This window comes from Pectinophora gossypiella, chromosome 23 (assembly GCF_024362695.1).
Source record: "Pectinophora gossypiella chromosome 23, ilPecGoss1.1, whole genome shotgun sequence".
In the NCBI taxonomy this organism is placed as follows: Eukaryota; Metazoa; Arthropoda; class Insecta; order Lepidoptera; family Gelechiidae; genus Pectinophora; species Pectinophora gossypiella.
In genome coordinates, this window is record NC_065426.1 from 4034099 (window position 1) to 4050047 (window position 15949).

General features: G+C 38.6%; 1 protein-coding gene across 1 annotated transcript in view; it reads left to right on the forward strand.

Moving 5' to 3' along the window:
- Positions 1-13781, forward strand: part of LOC126377323 (Down syndrome cell adhesion molecule-like protein Dscam2) — a 50719-nt gene extending 36938 nt beyond the window's left edge. Inside the window, exons 29-30 of the mRNA XM_050025000.1 lie at positions 7962-8039; positions 13753-13781. Coding sequence (XP_049880957.1) covers positions 7962-8039; positions 13753-13781 — 107 coding nt within the window. The remainder of the gene's footprint in view (positions 1-7961; positions 8040-13752) is intronic.
- The last annotated feature ends 2168 nt before the right edge of the window (positions 13782-15949 follow it).

The window sequence follows — 15949 nt, forward strand, 5'->3', positions numbered from 1 at the left end:
ACCACGCTGCCCCACTGCGGGTTGGTGGAAGTGTTTTTACGGCTAATAGCCGAGACCAACGGCTTAATGTATTCTCCGAGGAACGAAATTATATTACTTTTTTGGACAATCAGGGGATTCAAGCTTTCAAAGTCCTTAGCGAAGGACAGCCTCAAAAAGTGATTTCGGTAATGGCATTGAACCCGGACCTCCAGATCGTGAGCCTAACGCTCTATCCACTAGACCACGCAGGCTGTTGTATTAAATCATCCCCCTAGCATTATCCCGTTTTTCACAGGATCCGCTTACTTAACCTGAAGATTTGACAGGTCCGGTTTTTTACAGAAGCGACTGCCTGTCTGACCTTCCAACCCGCGAAGGGAACACAAGTACAAGTTAGGTCATATACCTCCGAAAATGCATTTCTCGGGAATGTGGGTTTCATCACGATGTTTTCCTTCACCGCAATCGGAGCATGTGATAATCATTTATGATCCAAACATCAATTCGAAAACAAATTCGACAATCATTGGTTTAGGCCTGTGCTGGATTCGAACCTGCGACCTCAAAGTGAGAGGCAAGCGTTCTACCAACTGGGCTACCACGGCTCCACGGCAGGCTGTTGTATTAAATAAAAGATCATAATAAAGTGACTGCCTAACTCTGACATTGACATGGAAATCGCACGAGGATAACGTCAGAAAACTGTCTGAATAAATGTCTTCTAATCCGTCAGGTTTTCCGTTCTTCCGTTACCTACAAAACAAAATCACTTTGACTGACGCAGCAAAAGAAAGAATACTCGATTTACTGCGTATAGCGCTCCGTTTTACCCTTTGGCTGAAGTGAAGTCAATATAGAGGCAATATATTCAGAGCTGGGTTCTAGCTAGTGTCAGACCAAAAATACCTTTTACAAACCGGATATTTGATACTTTCATATTGCAGTCAAAACTCTGTAAATTCCATTTTCGTTTTGCAATTTCATTAATTGCGATGTAGTCCTGTGGTTCACTGGCTTGCTTCTCAAACGGTGTGCGCAGCTTCGAACCCCGGTAGCGCACGTGAACTGATTTATTATTTATCTTAAATGCAGTTTTCACTAACAGTTGTACACCATAGACGACAATACGGCTCACCACCTATCACGTTGGTCTAACAGAAAGCTCGGTTAGGTGTGGATAGTTCGTCTTGCGAAAGATGTCCCCGACCACCCCAATAGGCTAGTTTCCAACTAGTCAAATCAGTAACTTTTTACTAAACGTCAAAACACGAAATTACTATGGACTTTGTACGTGACATAATGTCGGACTTATTATTACGTTTTTCCTGTTTAAAATTCATAAATAAGTTAAATAGAAAAAAGAAAGTGTTTTTCGTTAGTTTTAGATGAGTCTTACGGAATTGGGATATAGTTGTGAACTTATTAGTAACTTAACTTAACTTATTAGGGATTACGGGCGTAAGTTTATGTGTGTATGTATGTCCCCACTAGGAATCGAATCCAGGTCCAAGTCAGCTTGACGCTCTTACCGGTAGATCCATGCTTTTCTACAACAATATTTCCTCAAAAATACGTTTTAGATGCCAATGATAACCTCGGTCTTTTTTTAAAGTCGGTTGAAAACAAAAGCTGCATCCAATATTCGCGTCACTCTGGTTCTGTTCTCAACTCGAATTTCGATATTCAGTAGAGACGTTCAGTCCGGACAATTGAAATGTGGCAAGCAATTTCCAGGGTGAAGCCTCGCTACATTGTCACTAATATGTTGAGGGGTACAAGGGAGAAAACCGGGTGAGAACCCTTAGCACCCTTAGCGCTCTCCATTTGTCCGACCAAGTGAATGCCATCTGCGGCAAATCTTCAATTAGTCACGTCAAATACAAGGAAGAAAAAATCTATTCTTTTATTAGATTCTTTATTGTACACATAACAAACACCATGTACATAAAATAACCGGACAAGTGCGAGTCGGACTCCCTCATCGAGGGTTCTGTGCCCAGAAAAGTTCACCACCATGCACCACCCAGAACAGCCTGCCGAGACGGCAAAAGGAAATTTTCATTGCTAAAAACAAAGTGCAGTAAACGACGATGTTTTGATCGGATAGACACACTCTCACCATAAGGGTTCCTTTTTAATAATAATAATAATAAAAAAGTTTATTTAGGTAAAATCTACGACACACATATACATACATGCTATTTAAATACGTAACCCAAAAACAGCCTATAGTTTGTCCCACTGATCGCCTTCTTTGTACCAACAGGATAGGGTAGGGAGCATACTCCAACCCACTCCACTGCGGATTAATGGAGTTATGTTACGGCTAGTAGCCTTTGGGCACTTTGTCGCTTATCCTACCTTCCGAAGCACCGAATCACCTTACTCTTAGTCCTAACCAAATAAAAGACAGTCTCGCAAAGTGATTTCGACAATGCACCCATCGGTAACCAAATCCGGACCTCCAAATCGTCAGCCTAATTCTCTAAGCACTAGGCCACGAAGTCTGATTGACTCAAGTTCTGAGAATAATAATTTTATCACTGCCTCTTCAAGCACCTCCTAACATCCACGCTCCGTTTCCAAGTGAAGTGATCACGTCTCTTTTGAAATATGAGCCGGTCCGCTCGTAAATTTGAAGCCAGCAAAGTACCGACGACTAGATTCCGCTTTGTAATTGAATTTAAACGCCTGCAGATTCCAATTTTATTGTACAGTTGTTCCCTTGGGGATGTCTTGTGGAAACTGGAAGTTATTAAAAACTCTTGCGGCTGTGAGCGCTGGATGGTCGTGTGGGCTTATGGTTATTTAATGCTCGTAAGTTGAGGGTATATCTGGCTTTTGAAGCCATAGCTTCAAAACAAAAGCGTTCAAGCGTTTGGGTTTCGGTTTTTTTTGGACCTTTGGCGGCTCAATAGTAACCCTGACACCAGTGTTGATGAGGTTGGTACTCCACCTCACAACTCACAAGATAGTAGAAGAAGAGCGATAGTTTTGTCTTCTATACTGGACTGGGAGCGCAAATAGAACCCTTCAGCTGCTTGTCTTCCTAAAATCCATCTGGATAATGTTATGGGCGATAATTTGATCCTTTATCACATAAAGTTCATCATGTGGCGCCCACCACAGACGCGTCACCTACAAAATGGATGCAAGTCAGGTAGTGTTTATGCAACGACATGCTTTTGTTGGTGAGAGACGCTGCCTGACTATGGTTGCGCCACCATGGTGTCTTCAGAGATAGGGCCTTTGACATGGTATTTACAAAATATCTGCACTTCATTTATACATGAATGACAGTGTATTTATATATACATAATATACTTACTTGAATGCTAATACGTCCTAAAAATGTGCTTACCATGGCATACGACCACGGCTATCTCCCGAATTATTTTCCTGTTTCATACTTTTTAGAGCGTATTTTTTTTCCGTAGTCGGATTTTAGTTTTTATATTTTTAAGTGATTTGTCTCCAACGGGATTCGAACACGGGACCTCCGGAAGAACGAATAATGAATACTGAGGTAATCAATATTACCCGTAAAAGGAGTTGTTTAAACAAAGTGTTTAGTTTATCAGGCTTCAAAGGTCGAGGCTTGTTTATGTAAGTTGAGACTTAAAGTTTGATGTTAATTTTGGGCAAGTTACAACAAGTTTTTGTAAGATTTCGAAGTTAAGATAAAGGCTTGTTGTAAAGTACCACGTTTTTAATATTCTTCTTTTATATCCCACTCATCTGCACCTTATTAGATGCTATATTCAACCATCGCTAGCTTTTACTCGTCAAAATATATTCTTAGCGCAGTCAATAAATTGCCCAACATTTTAACAATTCATAGCCATACAGCTAATTTTACAACCTCCATATTTTACCTCACTGTGTCCATAACTCACTACAATACTGGGACAAGCTTGTAGGGTGACCAACTTACGAATACAACGGGACACTCCTGCATCCATAACTCACTGTAAATGTCGGACAGTTCTGTAGGGTGACCATGGAAACTGCCGGACCGGGACTGTCCTTCTCGTGTAACATTATTCTAGAGTTTTTTTTTATTTTTTGTCCGTTTCTGTCGGCTTTCCTATTCAAGAGTCTAGATAGATTTATCGCAAGCTATTTTCTTATTCGTTGAACGAGAAATGGCTGGGTTTTCTTTAAACTTTGCTGATTGGATTCTTGCGTAACCATTCGTACGATAGTTATTTCAATGTTTAGGAAGGAAGAAAAATGGTTACTTTATCTTTGTTCAAAACGGAAGTGAAGCGGAATAAATTGTGAATGATATATTGTACGGGATTCCCGGAGCTTCGTAGCCTATTATGTGTGTCGTTTGAAAAGGATTGTAAAAGTTAAGCAATTCAGTTTAATGTGCGTATCTAGTGATATTGTATCTATGTAGATATTCTTCTTTTCCTCTCGTTTGGGTTGTGAGATCAATGACCGACCTTATCAACACTAGGTTACTATTAACCGCCAGAGATGACTCATCTTCTATCGTGTGAGTTGTGAAGTGGAATACCAACCTCAGCAACCCTAGCGTTAGGGTTGTTATGCCGCCAAAGGCCCCTGACATGGCTCCTGTAGTGACTACATAATTACATCAGTATGTAGTAACCGGGGCCGCCGGAACAGCCCGGACACTTCATGCAAAACACCTCGTTTTATACAGACACTACACATTGACGTTGTCGTATATACGCGCATCTGTGTGTATGACGTCTGACGCCCATACGATTGCAGACTAAAGTTAGACCGAGGAGAGGTGGGGGAAACCTAGCTTAGCCGCTGGTGGGAAGCGGAGAGTCGCCGTTGCCGGGGTGACCTGTGTGCTGGGAACAGCGACGGGACGTACACAGGCTGTTTTTGTTATGTTATTTAGCATTTTTTTTGTAGAGGATTTTGTATGTTTTCGAATTCATAAATGATTATCACGTGCTCAACGTTGAAGGAAAACATCGTGAGGAAACCCACATTCCCGAGAAATGCATTTTCGGAGGGTGAGGAAAACCTAGCTCAGCCACAGGTGGGGAGCGGAGAATTGCCGTTCTATATACTATTATGCCAACGGTTTAACGTGACTTCCTAAAAGGTGACTCATGTAACGAATACCTACATACTAATCATGGCATGATCTGTATGGACAGTAGCATCTTACTTCGTAAAAATTCGACACAGGCTAGCCTGATACCCGACTTGGTATAATATTAATTAATTTCTTTTGTTAAAACTTTTATTCGTTTCCCCCCACTTTCTAATTACAAGAAACAAAGGGAAGTTTAATTGCGTTTTAATATTAATTAGAGTTTTTGTTCTGGTTAATGTGATTTTAATAACATTTTTGAAGACGGGAATTTGTGTGGGAGTCGGGTAAAAGCGGATAGGAATTCGTCCAAATCGCACGCGCAGTCACCTTAGTCTGATATGACCGTAATCCGTTGTTGTGGAGTATGGGCAAACAGCTTAGATTTGACGTGACTCATTGTAGATTTGCCGCAGATGGCATTAATTACTTGGCCGGACAAATGGGAACGCTGAAGACTCTCACCCGGTGCAACATTTGAGACAGGCCTGAGGGTACCCAGTTGTGCGCGAACCTCGGCTCAGGGCGTCGTCTGAGAGGAAAAATATTTGAAAGAATTAATCGACCCTAGCGGGTCGATAGCGATAAACGCTGATTGAGGGAAGAAAAACAGCTTAGAGTAAAAGAGCGCGTGGTGACTATCTGTCTTGTTCGCACTTATGTGATAGACACACGGAATGAACGAGATCAGTGTTGCCCTCTGGGTAAATTTTCACTGAACACTGGCCTTTTTTGGTGAGCTGCGGCACCCATATACCTTTATGTTTTCCAACTAACAAATAAATATTAGTGTGTGTATATTTTAATGTTGTAAATGTATTATGTGTGTCGTAGGTTTTAACTAAATATACTTTATTATTATTATTTATTATTTTAGATCTTTGTATGGAATGTTCGTCGTGCTTAACCAGCAAGCAAGGGGAATATAATTCTCTTGATCCTTTAATACTTACTCTACATCTAGCCGTAACGTATAAGTATATATTTACATACTTAACTAAAAGCCTATTAACGTCAGCCAATAACCTCAAGCATTGTTAATAATCTCTAATTGGACAAAATTATCGACTCGTTCGTTCCGTTTCAATTAATCTGCTCTAAGCAATCAATAAATAGAGATGTGATGTAGTACCTACGTATTTTCTGTTTTATCGATAAAACTTTATTTAACAATTAGAAATAAACGAATTGGAACTATACGTACGTAGGTATTATGCTCATGATTATAAGCTCTAACGGGATTGGTAGCAAGGTAACAAGTAAGCATAATTATGAGCGGATAGCTTTTCATACAAAGTAACAATAATATTTTTAACATAACAAGGTCAAGGTCTGGTCAAGTAATTCGTGGTAACCTATTATTGGCTCAACGATATATCTTATTTTTCGGTTTGGTTCAAATACCGGCTCCAAACCACTAAATTCGACATTAAGAGCTTGAATTCGTGGTTTCCAGGATTTGTGCCCGATTGACGGGAATTTACGTAGGCTCTCCTTATTAGCTGGGAAGGAGTGTGGTGTATATACTAAACACCTATGACTACCCCTTTGCGGAAACAAACGCGATGCTATTTTATGTTATGTCATAATCTCCTCCAATTATTAAATACCTTGTATACCCTCAATATATACCCTAATGTATACCCTCATTGGTTTAAAAGATGTGTTGCTGTTCCAGTTTCTTGTCATTTCTTCTCCTCAGCCATAACACCTTGCGAAATGATGTAAATTCAAAATTCAAAAATGTTACATTGACCTTCAACAAGTTTCATCATCACTAATTTAAGAGCCACGCTCGGTGTAGCATTCTCCATGTTACTTGGAAAAATAGAGCAGTGGTTTCCCTCTTGCCTTCTGACGTAACGCGAGTGGGATGGCGCCCAGACTAGTCTACTTCAAAGTTGTACTAGGACTCCTGTCCTCCGCCTTTGAATAGTACTAACAAGTATAACAGTCAACAAGTATATACATTATAATTACGTTGAATAAATGACTCTGATTTCTGATTTCTCAACTGAATCGTAAATCGAATGAATCTCGGCCATATTATTATCACCGTTTCCCATCCCTACAGTATTCTAAGAAAGCTCAGTTAATTGATTGATCGTTGTTAGGCAAAAACAATTCATTTTTGTCCAAACAAAACAATTTAAGTTTTAGGCCAATTACGGTGTTAAATTGACTGAGGATAAATTATGTACTGTTATACAAAAGTAATTCTTTTTAATTAATTAACCGTTCTAGATTGTCACTGGCATTGTTTACGATGCTATGGTTGAAGAAATGTAAAGTTTCGTAGTACTTTCTCAGTGTATTAGTTACTCCAGATAATATACCCTGATGCTGAGCAGCAGCGGTATCAGTACTGGTTGGAGGCCGAGGAAATGGATTCTGGTAGGGTTCTAGCTAGAACATCACCGATTGAGAAATTGGTCGGTGTACTGCGGAACGGAAGGCGATTGGGGCAACCACCGTTCTACACGCCCTACCTATGGAGTAATGAAGGCGATTACTCCACCGACAAGAGAGCAGCTCTTAAATAAAAAGAGAGTTAATATAATTGTTATGCCAAAGCGGAATATTTCATATAAATAGATCATAGATCATAAATGAAATGAAATGAAACGTCACGAAACGAATTGACTCTGCACTCCAATAAGACAGTGTTTTACTCCTGAAATTCCTAACACATAAAGCCGACGTAGCATTTTATAGGTTAGCCCGTCCCAGTGAGCTACCCACTACGTTCTGCTAATCCTGTCGCTGTTTGGTCGGGGACTGCTTATTTTTATATTCGCAGCTAACCATCATATCTGATAGCCGTTCCACTATACGCCACTTGTGCTGCTCAGCCTACTACAATTTTTTATTAATACAACATTTGATTCCACAGAGACCAGCTTCCAGAATCGGTCGGAGTCTGATGATAGTGACAGCACTTCCAAAGCCACAGTCTCTGCCGTGCCTCGACGTAAGTTAACTGTAACACAGAAAACATCTTTCATACTACACAATTTAAACATACCTTTCATAGTTTATGTTTCTTTTACAACATAACATAACAAATACTTTATTGCACAAACAGGAAAAAACAAAATACAAAACAAAAGAGAAATAGAATGAATGAATGATGAGGTGCGCTTTTAACACCAAAATTATCTTCAACTAAGTCTTTTAACTCTTTATTTATTTATTTTATAACAGCCTCTGTGGTCTAGTGGTTAGAGCGTTAGGCTTACGATCTGGAGGTCCGAGTTCGATTCCCGATGGGGACATAGTCGAAATCACTTTGTGAGACTGTCCTTTGTTTTGTAAGGAATTTTCTGGCTTGAATCACCTGATTGTCCGAAAAAGTAAGATGATTCCGTGCTTCGGAGGGCACGTTAAGCCTTTTGTCCCGGCTAAGCCGTAAAAACACCTCCACCAACCCGCATTGGAGCAGCGTGGTGGAGTATGCTCCACACCCCCTCCGGTTGATTGAGGGGAGGCCTGTGCCCAGCAGTGGGACGTATATAGGCTGTTTATGTTATGTTACGTATTTATTTTATCCCTTTCCAACCGAAGAAACGAAATCTTTCGTAGGCCTATAAAATGTTAGTGACAGCTTTTTATGCCATGCAAAGACCCCGGGAAAAATACAAAAAAAAATCCCAGCTTAGCTGGTCTTCAGCAATCAGACCCTCACGATTGTGAGCCGTAGGAATAATTTGTAAGTCGCACGATCGTGAGTCTATGCGACTTGCATAATATTTTATCCTATTTGTGGAAATAAAACACATTTGGTATGAGAAAATTGTTTTATAGTAATAGTAAATGAGTCTTAGACCACTTCTTATTAAGAAAAATGTAACACAATACAGGTCTTCGTGTAACATTTTTGAATTTACGTTATTTCGCAAGGTGTTATGGCTGAGGAGAAGAAATGACAAAAAACTGCAACAGCAACACATCTTTTAAAAACCAATGAGGGTATAGGTATATACATTACAAGTTATTTAATAACTAGAGGAACACATTCAATACCAGACATTTATATCATTTAGGAAGTCATTAATATTATAACAAGCTTTTTTTACATAAAGTAAGCTTCACATGAGCTTTATAATTTTCTGACAAATTTAAAATATTATCTGGTATTTTATTGTAAAAACGTGTACATAACCCCAAAAAAGATGAATTTAATTTACTTAATCTAGAATTTTGAATAGCAGTTTTATTTTTGCTTCTTGTATTGCTTTGCGGAGTGTTAAAAATCGATCCCTGGTCATTACGCCGCTATAACTAAATCAAGTTTGATACCAGCTCTCCAATGCCACGCCAATCTAGGGTAGGAAATGCTGCCCACGATTATATGAATCGACAATAGCTTTGCTATCTCAGCGACAGTAGTTTTTAGTTCACGCCCATTAGAACGTAAATAATAGATAAGTATTTGTACAGCTACTAATCTCCTCCAGAAAGTCCTCATTGAAATATTCGTAAAAATAATCAATGGATCGCTTTACTGGTTCTATAGGCAGAGTCGGATAGTCATGGGATTTATCCTGGAACTGAGCTTCCTTCCACAAACGTAGACCTACCCCGTAGAACTGTAGGTATAATAGATGCAGACCTTCCTCTTTCTCCTCTTAGTGCACGCGTGGACATTCCTCCTCTTGTTGTTGATGCAGGCCTTCTTCCTCGTAATACGGATGCTGACACGTTTGCTCGTGCACTTGCAATAGATGGGCACAGACTTATTGGGCTCGTACGGCTCAGTGCGAAGGCTGACTCTTTTTGACGAAAATTTCTTGTTGGTCTAGCTGATGACCCTGGTAAAATTGGAGAACTCGGCTTCGATAGATACTGTTGAAATATTTTCCGGTTCAGGCGATTGTTCTACTACCACTTACTCTTCAGGGTCCTCGTCTGTTAGATCTAAGTTATCCATTTCCCTAAAGAGATGGTTTTGTACTAAATCGAGGTCATCATCATCTAAATCTTCGTTCTCCGAAAGGTTTTCGTTTTCTAATACTGCCGCTATCAGTTTGTCAGTTATATGACCCCCTTAAAAAACAAAAAAATGTATTTTGTAAGCCTTATAACCATAAAAAGGTCATACACATAGAAGTAACCAAATATGCACCTAACAACCGAAGCCACATGATCGTGCGAGTGCATTTTTAAACTCGATTTGTCGTATATTATACCACAAAATGTACGTAAATAAGCATGTTTCTATATACAGGCATGATTAATAAGTGCATTTAATGTAAAAACAACACAAAAATATATATAATTTCACAAAAAATATGGTACTTACGTGAGCGGGTCTGACGGTCAAAAAACGCAGCCATCCCTGACGCAGCCTCCGGGCGACTGACAGGCACAAACTCGCATGCAGGGGCCTGCACTATTTTTTCCCGCGTTTTTAGTTAGCGCAACGATCGTAAGACGTCGGTTGCGTTCGGAAAATCAAAGTATTTTTTTGTACAGATTTTTTAAAAGTTTAAACTCACAATCGTTTCATATCGGGTGGAAAGGGTTATGGGAAGCCAACAGCTTACAAGACAAAATAAACTTAAAAAGACGTTCCGGACCACAACGTCAAAAGACGACCATAAAAATCGTGTTGGATTTGTCACAAAGTCTGTCGACGATAGGCTTGAATGAATGCCACACCATTAAGAAACAGGAGATCATTTATTTATTTATTTATTGTAATATGGTAAAATGACGTATTAATGTAGTATTGCGGTATTAGAATCGAATAGTGTCACATCGTAATTATTTACAAGAAAAATGCGTGAAAAATAAACGGAGAAAAAATGTAAGGGAAATTTCATGTGACAATTTGAAGTGATTTAAGCCCCTAGCCTGTTTAAGCTCTGTTTCGAAACGTGTTAATGCTTCAAAGTAAAATGTAGCGTATACTCATTCTGCCAAGAGTATAATATAATAATTGTATGTATAGCTTATCTACCCACGACAAGTCACTAAGTAATGGTAAAAAGTAGAAAACGTGCTTGTCTTAACAGACATGAATACTAAATTTAAAAAACATACTTAAAATCTATTAGAACTCTGTAAAGTTCTTCTATCGTGTGGGTTTTGAGGTGGAGGACCAACCTCATCAACCCTGATTGACACCAGTCGGTTGCTATTGAGCCGCCATAGGATCCTGTCATGGCTGATGTAACGATTACTCACTTACATCAGTAAGTAGTAACCAGGACCAACGGCTGAACGTGCCTTCCGAAGCACGGATCATCTTACTTTCGGACAATCAGGTGATCAGTTTGTAATGTCCTAACCAAACTAGGGACCACAAAGTAATTTTTGTGATATATCCCCACCGGGAATCGAACCCAGGACCTCCGGGTTGACCCAACGCTCAACCACTGGACCACGGAGGTCGTCACTCTGTAAAGAACATTTACTTTTTACAATATTCGAATCACCCTAGATGCTGGTTTTCCAAAAAACTAAATGAATAAAACAAACTACTTATTTATCTAAGTAATAAAAAGCGTGTTAAAGTTTAAAATGAAATAACACCCTACCCTGCTTGTAAAGCATGCATAGTCCCAAGCGCTCAGGCATTCCCACACGCATGCATGCACGCAATCCCGTTTACACGCTACACGCGTTGCATGCAATTTGAGCCCCTTGCTTACCAAAGCCAACCTCAAGTCGGGCGACACGACCTAATCCCATTTCATCCCATTAATTAGTGGTCATCAATTTATTACATGCTCTGAGCCAACATTGGGGATGAAACTTGGCTCAAATCCGAACCGCCTACATAGTCGTTAATGGTGTTTGGATAATAAATAATGTTATATGTAATGTAGGTTTACGTAATGATCAATCTATGTGGGCTGTGTGGTCTTCTTCTTTTATAGTGTGGGTTGCGAGGTGAATTACCGACCGCATCAACCCTGGTGTCAGGGTTACTATTGAGCCGCCAAAGGCCCCTGACATGGCTCATGTAACGACTACTTACTTACATCAGTAAGTAGTAACCGGAACCAACGGGATAACGTGCCTTCCGTGCACGGATCATCTTACTTTTTGGACAATCAGGTGATCAGCCTGTAATGTCCTAACCAAACTAGGGATCACAAAGTGTTTTTGTGATATGTCTCTACCGGGATTCGAACCCGGAACCTCCGGATCGTGATCGTGGATAACCCACACGATAGAAGAAGAAGAATTATATAATTAAATATATAAATTAATAGAGGAGCTCGGTGGCGCAGCGGTAAACGCGCTCGGTCTGCGATTGTTGAAGTTAAGCAACTTTCGCAAAGGCCGGTCATAGGATGGGTGACCACAAAAAAAAGTTTTCATCTCGAGCTTCTCCGTGCTTCGGAAGGCACGTTAAGCCGTTGGTCCGGACTGCATCAGCAGTCGTTAGTAACCATCAATTCAAAATGGACCCGCGTGAAGGTTTAAGGCCCGATCTCCCTATCCATCCATAGCGAAGGCTCGTGCCCCAGCAGTGGGGACGTTAATGGGCTGATGATAGGTATTTAAATATCTAAATAAATCTCGACTCGCGGCCACTTGCCTGTTGTCAACTCAATTATACCATCATTAATACATTTGACAAATAAACTAAATGGCTAATTGTTAAATAGGATAATGCAGAATAACACTAACGAGCTATACCGGCCTTTGTGCATTGAAATTGGGATTTATAGGACGGATAATGTTAAGGCCATATAAATTTTGTTTTAGAGATCCGTTGGGGACTTCATTAAAATATACCAGAATAGAAAATGGGCAGAGAATGTGCTCTATCGTAGACTGTAAAAAACCTAATTCAAAAAAGACTTATTCAGTAGTATATAATAATACACCCACTCCCCGCCAGCTATGTTTAAATCGCGAGCCTGTTGCCATATCTTTTGTTAGTGAGCCTATACGCACCAAGACACGCTACTCAATTAGTATTGAACTATACACTCCACATAGAGAACATTTAAAACTAAAACAATTGTGACTCGGACGGGACTTGAACCAAGCCGGGACGAGCGTGTTAACCATTACACCACCGGGTCGTCGTCCTCCGGCCAAGTAGTTAATGCCATCTGCGGCAAATCTACAATAAGTCACGTCAAAAAAAGGGTCCTCCTCAGGAGGAGACAGGTCCATGCGAAATTCTTTCGATCTACGGCGCTATCTAACTATAATATTGAGTACTAATATTACTTTAGACCGACAAGTCTACAGTTACATGTAGACTTAGACCCGGCTATACAGGTTGTGAGAAGCTGCAGTAGTTTTAGGCGGATGAGACGTTCGTTATGTAAAAATTGACGATTCAAAGTGTAACTATGTTACCTACTGAATAAAGATATTTTTGAATTTGAATTTGAGACTTATCGCAAAGATGGCACCTTAGCTATTTCTAAACAACTTGTTTAAAAAAGTAGGAAAACTATTTTAAATGTATAGTTCAATACTAAATGAGTATATTTGATGATACTACGCACTGGCACAAGATGCATAAAGAAAAAGAGAATGAGAGAGTTTATTTACAAGATATCATTGATTTTCATTACCTATATTGATAAGACGGGTATTTATGAAAACTAAAAAGAGACAATTAAATCGAAAAAAATCGTATTTGGACCGGCGGCTTATAAAAACCATCCACATAAGATAACCATTTAGCATTTAAATATTTTTTGTTACAGGACACTGCCGAACCCCACACCACAGATAACAAAACCATAAGTAATAAGTAATTTTATTATTGTATTTATAAATATTATTATTATTATTTTCGATCATATCAATATATTTCCATTCCAAATACTTATAAAATGTATAGTAAGTGTGCCAAATAAGGTAATTTTAAAATCATAATTACTTAAAGTAAAATTACTAATATAATTAGAATGTTAAACAATCATTTTTACCCAAATTAAATTTATCTTTTAAAAGACTGATGTTTCAAAAGTATTTAAGTAGATATAAGTTTGACTATGCCAAAATGTTATTGTCAAAATCTAGTCGGAAGACATAATATCAATGCGTTTACTATGTTGGCAGTAAGGCCTTTGAACTGCAGGGCGGCAAAACTTTTGTCTGGTGAACGACGTGTTTTGTATGAAGTGTCCGGGGTGTAGCACTGCTAGGAAATCGCCTCACATCTCAGCTAAAATACTGCCAAAGTTCTTTTTATAATATAACATGTTACGCTTTTTTGATTATTTTGTATAAACAATCTCAAAACTATAATACTCAAACTTTATATACCTTTATAAAGACAAAAAAAAATATGTTATATGGAAAAGGTGTTTAAACCGTTTGCATGTTTTACTATGAAATGAACAGGGGCATTAGCCAAATTGCAAATAATTACGAACATGTCACATTTTATTCGATAACACTATGGCTTTTCGAAATCTTTCGCAATTTGGCTAAGGCTTCTTGACTACCAACTAATGATGCATACCTACAACCTAGCATTATTTTCAACGATAACATGAAAAAAAACAATAAAAAAATGCTCCAGTAACCGTAGCATGTTGCACGCATATCAAACACGACTGACACGACGCTATAAAGGAGCCAATATAATTGGTAGATAATTAATCGCATAGCCAAGTTACCAGTTGTCGCATCACCTTCAATTTAATACACCATAATAGTGTTTCTAACCTCAAAACGCAATTTTTGTATAAAATGTTGTAACTAACGTATAACATGTCGCAAACATTTTCTTTATCATCCTGAAATTGTAACAGATATTTTTTCTTTCTTAAAAAAAAGGGTGACTTTTTAAAGTGCCTTTATTCGTAATTTCGGTGGCGATGTAATCGATGTGGAATTTTTTTGGTGGCGCACATTTAGCATGATTTTTCAAGTATTGTCTGCAAAGTAAAAGCCTCACACACTACTTGATTTGATCGACAACGTATATCATACCATGTAGTGATGTAGAATGGGGATCACGACCCTCAGCACAGGATTACGACGCGAGGTGGAGGTATACTCTTCTTCTTTTCGAGTAGATGGCAGACTTACAGGGTGTTAGTGACGTCGTCGTAACGAAAACTTTGAGGAATGATTCAGGCCATGATTCTGAGTTGATATCAAGTGGAATTTTCCGTCGCAAAATTCATGTTTTTTTTTAAATTATTTTCAATGCTACACTTTTGCGATGGAAAATTTCGCCTTATCGTTAAAAAATGTGCCACCGAAATGACTTAAGAGGCACTAAAAAAAATTCGCCCAAATAAAATGTTGTATAAATACGTTATTACCTGTATGAATAGCATGTATTTCCAAATGACTGTATGACATAGATTTTGTTGTTAAACTAAGATGTCTTTTAGAATTCGTGTCAGAACAATAATATAAATGTTTAAAGTACTTTTTCTTGTATTATTTAACCGGAAATTCCTGTAATAATGATGTGTTCCATTATTAAATAAAATTACATTAAAGTATAGTCCAAATTTAATGTAATTTTATTTAATGGAACACATAATTATTAAAGTTCATTAATGCTTTTACGTTGTAAAATCGAAGTCACACATGTTTTGAGGAAGGTAGGTACTTACTGCTTTTAATATTATAAAGAGAAAATATTCCCGATAATCGGACTTCAACTAAGTCCTTACCGGGAATTGAGTCAACAATTCCCTTTAGATCGGATTAATGTCTCTGGTTTTATAGCGAGAAGGAAAATCCATTTAGGTAAGTACAAAGATTACCGGCGTAAGTTTATACGTACATACATAAAATCACGCTTAATTCCCGTTGGGGTACGCAGAGATCGGGAATTCATTTCAAAATTCAAATTCAAATTCAAAAATATCTTTATTCAGTAGGTAACATAGTTACACTTTGAATCGTCAATTTTTACATAACGAACGTCTCATC